Raw genomic sequence first — 8,994 nt, 5'->3', positions numbered from 1 at the left:
AAAACAATATAGCCAAATACAATACACTCAAATACAATGCACTCAATTAAAATATACTCAAATACAATACACTCAATTACAATACACTCAATTACAATACAATCAAATACAATATACTCAATTACAATATACTCAAATACAATACACTCAAATACAATATACTCAATTACAATATACTCAAATACAATACACTCAATTACAATACACTCAATTACAATACACTCAAATACAATACACTCAATTACAATATACTCAATTACAATACACTCAAATACAATATACTCAAATACAATATACTCAATTACAATACACTCAATTACAATACACTCAATTACAATAAACTCAAATACAATATACTCAAATACAATACACTCAAATACAATACAATCAAATACAATACACTCAAATACAATACACCCAATTACAATACACTCAATTACAATACACTCAATTACAATACACTCAAATATAATATTCTCAAATACAATATGCTCAAATACAATACACTCAATTACAATACACTCAATTACAATACACTCAAATACAATACACCCAAATACAATACACTCAATTACAATATACTCAATTACAGTATACTCAAATACAATACACTCAAATACAAAACACTCAAATACAATACACTCAATTACAATATACTCAAATACAATACACTCAAATACAGTACACTCAAATACAATACACTCAAATACAATACACTCAAATACAATACACTCAATTACAATACACTCAAATACAATACACTCAAATACAATACACTCAAATACAATACACACAAATACAATATACTCAATTACAATACACTCAAATACAATATACTCAATTACAATACACTCAATTACAATACACTCAAATACAATACACTCAAATACAATACACTCAAATACACTCAAATACAATACACTCAAATACAGTACACTCAAATACGAATACACTCAAATACAATATACTCAAATACAATACACTCGATTACAATATACTTGATTACAATATACTCAAATTCAATATACTCAAATACAATACACTCAAATACAATACACTCAAATACAATATACTCAAATACAATACACTCAAATACAATATACTCAAATACAATACACTCAAATACAATACACTCAAATACAATTACATTGCAATATAACAAAACAATAAAGTACAATATAAATATATCTAATTATCTTTGCTATATACAATAAACAATGCTGTACATAATCCATTTAGAAGTATCACAGCACATTAAGAGATATAAAACTGTTGTATCCTAATGCTATACATGTATACAAGACATTTCAATTCAATGCAGTTATAATTGTTTAAACTAGGTAAGATATTTGATAGAATAGCCACTTTAAGGCAGTATTAATAGATGATAAACCCTAATCTAACATGTTGTAACTGTAAACTATGTGCACTTAACAGCTATTTAACTACAAGCTAACTACTTCTCAATCATTCTATTTCATACTTATCTTGTTATATGTTGACTGCAATGAGATCTAACTTTTTTCATTGAAATTTTGCCAGGACACATCATTTTCACAACTTTTCAACATGTGGCTGTAAGAACATGTTGAAGGCATGCAAAGTCATTGTGATCTCGAACCTGAACTTTGCCCAATGTGCACTTGTAGACAATTTTCTAGTTCTTTAAGACCACCATTATTAACAATTAAAACTCGGATGAAAAGAGTTGCATTGAAAGGCTTTTTTCTTAAGCTTGGGAACATCTATAAGAGAAAATGGAAAAATTGAGAAAACATGGGAAAACAACAAAGATATCAATGATGTTAAAGTTTGGAAAGGTGGAACAAACAACAATCTGCTTTTAAAGTGATACTACGTCTTAGAATGAACATAAAATTTAAGTTCTCGAAATGGTCAATATGAGTATATATTCATCAGTCAACATACCTGGTGTTATAAAGTTACAACAGAATCCCTGGAAAATCTAGATAATTGGAAAATTCATAAAACTAAGTAATTATTGAAAAACACTTAATCTTGATATTTAGAGTTTTTCAAGAGTTAATTGCATATTTATGGATAATTACTAAGTTTTTTGGATTTATCGATTATATAAGGATCCTGTTATGTTATTTATGACACCAGGTATATCTACTGATGAATATGCTCTTATTGGCCAAGTTTAAAATTCTCAAATTTTATGTTCATTCTAAGACGTAGTATTCCTTTTAAGTATAGATTTATGATTAACTTTATCTTTAACTGTGGGTTTGTCAGAATTAGGTATTATCTTGTTATCTTGTCCTATAATTTTACATTATTAAAATAAACAAACTTCTGTTTTATCATGAATAGCCTAGAGTCATTGATGCCATTTAAACAAACATCAGGAATATGCCAATCAAATTCAGAGATTAAACCTGTGTTTTGTGTATTTTTGTGTTCATCTTAACATATTTCGTAGGTGGTAGGTCTAGATTTCAACCTCTCTAAAGTGTGGATAAAATAAAAGATATAAGATTTATTTGTATATGATTATGTAGTTATCATATTATATTCTGTGTGGCCTCAGTTCAACTACCTTTATCTTTATGATACAAGCTATACATTGTTTCTAAACATTTCCTCATGTCATGCTGATATACATTAATTCAACACTTACAATAACTGCAGTTGGGCCTCTTTGATAATGTGATCTCCCTGTAAAATGCTTACATACAATTATTCAATAAACTAGTTGTATTTTGTTATTACTCATTCACTCTTGAAACTCTTGAAGTTTCAAGGTTGAACGTTACCAAAAAATACACAAGTTCTAGGATGATACACAAATTGTAATTCATCTTCTTTTTCTTTCAAGAATAATACACAAATCTCTAAAAATGTTACACAGACCCTAAAAAAATCAGACAAGTCTCTAAAAATGTGACACAAGTCTCTAAAAATGTGACACAAGTCTCTAAAATGTTACACAAGTCTTCAAAATGTTACACAAGTCTCTAAAAATGTTACATAAGTCCTAAAAAAAGTGACAAGTCTCTAAAATGTGACACAAGTCTCTAAAATGTTACACAAGTCTCTAAAATGTTACACAAGTCTTCAAAATGTTACACATAAGTCCTCAAAATGTTACACGTAAGTCTCTAAAAATGTTACACATAAGTCTCTTAAAATGTTACACAATCTAAAAATGTGACACAAGTCTCTAAAATGTTACACAAGTCTTCAAAATGTTACACAAATCTTAAAAATGTGACACAAGTCTTAAAAATGTTACACAAGTCTTAAAAATGGGACACAAGTCTCTAAATATGTTACACAAGTCTCTAAAAATGTTACATAAGTCTTCAAAATGTTACACAAGTCTTAAAAATGGGACACAAGTCTCTAAATATGTTACACAAGTCTTCAAAATGTTACACAAGTCTTCAAAATGTTACACAAGTCTTCAAAATGTTACACATAAGTCCTCAAAATGTTACACGTAAGTCTCTTAAAATGTTACACATAAGTCTCTTAAAATGTCACACAAGTCCGAGGGGCGATTCTTCTTGTTTCCAACAGATATTACCCATTTCCTTAACATTATTCTTTAGTTAAGACAATGTACAAGTTCTCAAATATTTTATTTTTTTACCCCAGTTTGAATAATAGAATCATTTAGAGTTTCTTCTGAAAGAAATATGCGTAACATTACAGACCATGTTTTTCTCTTGTTGAAACACTTCATGATACTTCTTATTTCAGGAATCCACCAATATACAATTATTGCTCTGATTTTGTCATGCCTTGGAAGAGATCTTTGGTGACTAGAATGGTTTTGCTTGTACAAAGTTTTATTATGTTATTTTATTTGTGTGACATTCATACTTTGTTTTGATATTTTCAGTTGGTGTTTAACAGAACTGTCAGTTTGAAAGAAGATCCAGGCAAAAATTAATTTATCCATTTTATTGCTGAAAAAATATTTATTTAAAAAAAAACAAAGTAAACCTAAAATAATATTGTGAATTTGAGGATTGATATTTGGTGTGGAAAATGTTAATTTTGTCATGAGATGCAAGTTAATTGTCAAAGAAAGACAGAAAATTTAATTTTTATACCCCATAAATCAGGAATTATCAAAGATATCCAATTGAAGAGGACATGACTACTGAATTATATTAAATATTTGAGTTTGTAAAAGTTATAATTGGCAGATATGCAGCTTCAAAAATAGTCCAATGTAACTCATGAGAAATGCTTGGAATGAAGAATAAAATAATACCTCTTAACTTTGTTTTTTTATTATCAGTCTTTAACACCATTCAACCGCGTTGTATTTTCACTTGTGTGCATAACATCTAGTCTTAAAAGCTAGGTTAAATTGCAATATTATGGCAAGGACTGGTCATGCATTTTTTATAACAAGGGACGAATGAGTCTGTAAGTGAGGGTATGGGTTCTCCTTTGACCTCAGTAAGAAACTCCAAAAATGGTTTGAACAAGAAATATGGGTTTGGATTAGTTCATTGCTGGGTTTGAATGCTCAAGTGATGGGTTGGGACTCCCTAATGTTGGATTTTTAGTTGAACTTTCCAGTGATGACTTTGGAATGTTCCATGATGGTGTAAACTCTTCAGTGATGAGTTTGGAATGTTCAGTGATGGTGTAAACTCTTCAGTGATGAGTTTGGAATGTTCAGTGATGGTGTAAACTCTTCACTGATGAGTTTGGAATGTTCAGTGATGGTGTAAACTCTTCACTGATGAGTTTGGAATGTTCAGTGATGGTGTAAACTCTTCAGTGATGAGTTTGGAATGTTTAGTGATGGTGTAAACTCTTCAGTGATGAGTTTGGAATGTTCAGTGATGGTGTAAACTCTTCACTGATGAGTTTGGAATGTTCAGTGATGGTGTAAACTCTTCAGTGATGAGTTTGGAATGTTTAGTGATGGTGTAAACTCTTCAGTGATGAGTTTGGAATGTTTAGTGATGGTGTAAACTCTTCAGTGATAAGTTTGGAATGTTTAGTGATGGTGTAAACTCTTCAGTGATGAGTTTGGAATGTTTAGTGATGGTGTAAACTCTTCACTGATGAGTTTGGAATGTTCAGTGATGGTGTAAACTCTTCAGTGATGAGTTTGGAATGTTTAGTGATGGTGTAAACTCTTCAGTGATGAGTTTGGAATGTTCAGTGATGGTGTAAACTCTTCAGTGATGAGTTTGGAATGTTCAGTGATGGTGTAAACTCTTCAGTGATGAGTTTGGAATGTTTAGTGATGGTGTAAACTCTTCAGTGATTAGTTTGAAATTTTCAGTGATTGTGTTAACTCTCCTGTGATTTGTTTTGACATACGACAGGTCAATAACTAACTGTTTGAACTTTTCAATGATGAGTTTGGACAGTATAGGAAAGGTATGTTTGGACTGTCCAGTAATTTTCAATTCTCTAGCAAGGGTTTGGACACCTTGTTTGATATGGACCTTGAAAAGGTGTTTCACATATGCATTGAATAGCAACCCAAAGAATCCTGAGTTTAGTTCATACTTACTTGAATTATACAAAGTGGATGAATTCCATCCAGACTTTACATTTAATGTTACTAATTTAATTTTCGTTGCTGAATTCCTGCTTTCTTACCAATAAAACCTTTAACATTTCTTTTCTTATTGGGTTATGTCCCTTACAAAAAATAAGGTTGAAAAATGAAAGTAGAGAGAATAGCTTGTAGTATAATTTAATAGGGTCGGAATTCTTTAGAAATCGTTTATTGTTTGTATTCTATAACAATTGAAAAGAAATGGCTGTCAAAGTGACAAAAACCAGTTTTAGAACTCGAGTTAGTCGGGGAGTTGAATTTAATCTGCTGGAATTTAGGAAGTATCAAATTTTCTTTTGAATTCTAAATAACTGCAGGTTCTGGAATTCTTACGCTTGTCATGTGAAACACACAAGGTATAGTAGATATTGTACAGATGACCTTTTTTTTACTACTCTGTCGATAATGCCGAACATTATATCACAGTGGGTATAGTACCTCATCCTTTCTAACCATAAAAGCCAGTTTAAACTCTGCTAAGCGAAGCACAAGTTTTTTCTTCGCTCGAGCGTGGCAAGTTTCAAAGCACAGCTATGAAGCGTAGTTTCACCTTCGCTGTACCTTCGCAAGTTCATAAAAAAATTTTCAAGCTTGGTCTTTGCAACCAATCAGAGACAGGCGAAACAAACTGGCGTTGACAAATTTGTCTTGACATCGCTCTTTCGCTCAGCGGAAACCAGACTTTAAGACGTCTAAGTCCATCTTATTGTCTCAATAAACAATAGATGCAAGCTACATAGCATTTCGATACGTCAATACTTTGCATGAAAATACGACGTAAAACTCCATTTGATTTGTCTAATTGTATTTATTTGTTATACTCCAGCAACAGGAAGCCATCTATTTGAGTAAAAATACGAAACCTGTTCTCCCCAATCTAACATGAAAATCTTTTTATAGAAACAAGAATAATTTTATCTTGATTCGAATCCAAGGATATTTTTTCTTAGACACTAAAATAGACAAAATTTATCAGTTTATATAATAGCTCATTTGTTTCCTTTCCAAATATTCAGACTTGTCTAGTTTATGTCCGCTACTCACTGTCCGGTGAATTCCAAATCACTTTTGTCATGCCATTTTTATATAAATTCAAATGTAAGCCCCAGAGAAGTTCTTTGAATCTCAAATTGACCAGGGTTGATTTTAATACGCCCACACATTAATGTAGGCGTATATAGTCGTCGCCCCTGTCTGTCTCTTCGTTTGTCTGTCGTTATGTGGTCACGTTAGAGAGCTGGTTTATTGATGGATTTGACAAAATCAGGATGAACCCTATTGAAAACGCTTTAAATTTTTATTTGAAAATGTGTTGTGGACACGGTAGAGAACTGGTTTCTTGATGGATTTGACAAAATCAGGATGAACCCTATTGAAAACGCTTTAAATTTTTATTTGAAAATGTGTTGTGGACACGGTAGAGAATTGGTTTCTTGATGGATTTTGATAAGATTTGGTGTGCATGTTTGTTTCACATAAGGATGAACCCTATTGAAAATCAGACAAAACGAAAAATATTTTATATGAGTGCTATCTATCGTTTTCAGACAAATTGGGCTGTTGAGATTTGGTGCTCACTTTCTGCTCAGGGACTTCCAGTTTTTGTCAGAAGTGTTGTGTTGACTTGACGCTACGAATTATTTTCGGACTTTTCTACCATGTGGTCGCATTCTTTGCTTTTTGTTGCTTCTTGAAAACTTACATACCTATTCTCTGAAAGTTACTTTGATACCAGTAAAGTCGACAGTTTTCAAACAGATTTTACATCGTGATCTGATCTGACCAAGCAGGTTGTTGTTCTGTTAATTCAGTATCCCATTGTGACTGTCTGATTCTCAAAATTTGCATTTCAATCCGTTTCCAATTAGAGATGATTATTTTAATCTGTTGATAATTTGTGTCTAGCCGGAGTGTATTGCTACCGTAGTTAACATAGTTATAAAATCAATTCCTTACAGAGACCACTCTATGTAAATTGTATTTATTTGGTTTGAAATGTAGATCTGTGTTGAATTACGATTGAAATCAAAGAGACAACCTAGACTATTGCTTGTCATATTTTATTGTATTCCTTTTATTATCATTTTATCTGTGTTCTCGATATTGGCAAGTGAGCTAACTATTTTTGTGATAGATGTATTCAAAGGAAATATTTTAGGAGAATAAGGTCAAATATGCGAGGTACAGGTCTGGTCTGAAATTCATGTCCGAACGTTATCTATCCGGGAATCTATCCAGAATCTATTCCATCATATTCGGACCAGACACTCATGTAATTGCTTTTTTTATTTCCTGTTGTATACTCTCCAAAAAACCAGACCGCATTTTAGTGTCTTGGTATTCTTTCAATATACATTTTGTCATTCCAATCTTCAACAATAATTAGGGGATAAATTTAAATATTTGTCATTCTATTTGACAGGGCTCAATTTTAGTTATATGAAATTGATAGAGCATTCGGCGCAGAGAATGTACAATTTGTCAGACGGGTGTCCTAAACAAGCCACCATACAATCAGCAACTTAACAATTTTATGTAAGATTTACTTGAAATAAAATAAAGCTGAATATTATAGTGTAAGACAAGTCTAGTTTTTAGTGGGAGATTTATTAGTAAAAGTTGTTTTATCTTCTGAATCTAATGTCAGTTCTTGCTGTGTTTTCCTGTAATTTATAACTTTAACTTGTAATTTTTATTTCTAAATTTATTTTTTCCGTGCTGGAAGTTTATAAATATTATAATAGATAAACCCAACTTAGATTGTAATTGATATACCCACTGTCTGTCCTTTCTAATATTTCATATTGTTAAATCAATTTTTTTTCTTCAAGACTTCTATCATTTTTAAATCATGATTTCTAAGGATTTTTTAACGTTTTCTTGAGGAAATGATAGAGTCTGAGCTTTATCAAGAGGTTACAGGGCTGGCCATTTCAATCTTCAAACGAAGCATTCTGCAAAGGGCATGTTAAATGAATTTTGTAAAAGTGTCTTCAGTGCCGGCAGTGGCAGACTACCTTAATGGTGAGGGTAAGGGTGAGAAAGGGAGGGGGGGGGGAGTAACTGTCTGGCTTGAGAATTTAAATTCGGAATCGCTGGTGAAGCGCCACAGGCGTAAGCCATTTAGGGGGGATCTGTGAGGGATCTTCATTTTGACATATTTATATTATCAAATATCTGAGAAATGTCTTTTCAGTTGTATCATTGTAGAAAGTGTTAGTAGAATTCAAGGTATTAATTACTATAATAAAACACATAAACTATACTACTACTTTTCTCTTTATTATATTGTCAACAAATCTTAATTAAATTCTTTATCAATTTACACCACTAATAGTATCTGTTAGTCCAGCACTAAGGTAAAATAGTCAACCATGTAAATCAGATTAGATATGGTGTTATATATAAATTATCTGTGATGTTATAATAGT

The 8,994-nt window shown here is 31.4% G+C and overlaps 1 protein-coding gene across 1 annotated transcript in view; it reads left to right on the top strand.

The window, feature by feature from the left end:
• Positions 1-4,254, top strand: part of LOTGIDRAFT_228742 (hypothetical protein) — a 21,166-nt gene extending 16,912 nt beyond the window's left edge. Inside the window, exon 20 of the mRNA XM_009059678.1 lies at positions 3,872-4,254. Within this exon, the coding sequence (XP_009057926.1) occupies positions 3,872-3,922 (51 nt within the window). The 3' untranslated portion in view covers positions 3,923-4,254. The remainder of the gene's footprint in view (positions 1-3,871) is intronic.
• The last annotated feature ends 4,740 nt before the right edge of the window (positions 4,255-8,994 follow it).

The sequence above is a fragment of the Lottia gigantea genome (genome assembly GCF_000327385.1).
Source record: "Lottia gigantea unplaced genomic scaffold LOTGIsca_4, whole genome shotgun sequence".
Lineage (NCBI taxonomy): Eukaryota > Metazoa > Mollusca > Gastropoda > Lottiidae > Lottia > Lottia gigantea.
The sequence above is the reverse complement of the archived record's forward strand: the minus strand, read 5'-3'. Positions and strand labels throughout refer to the sequence as shown.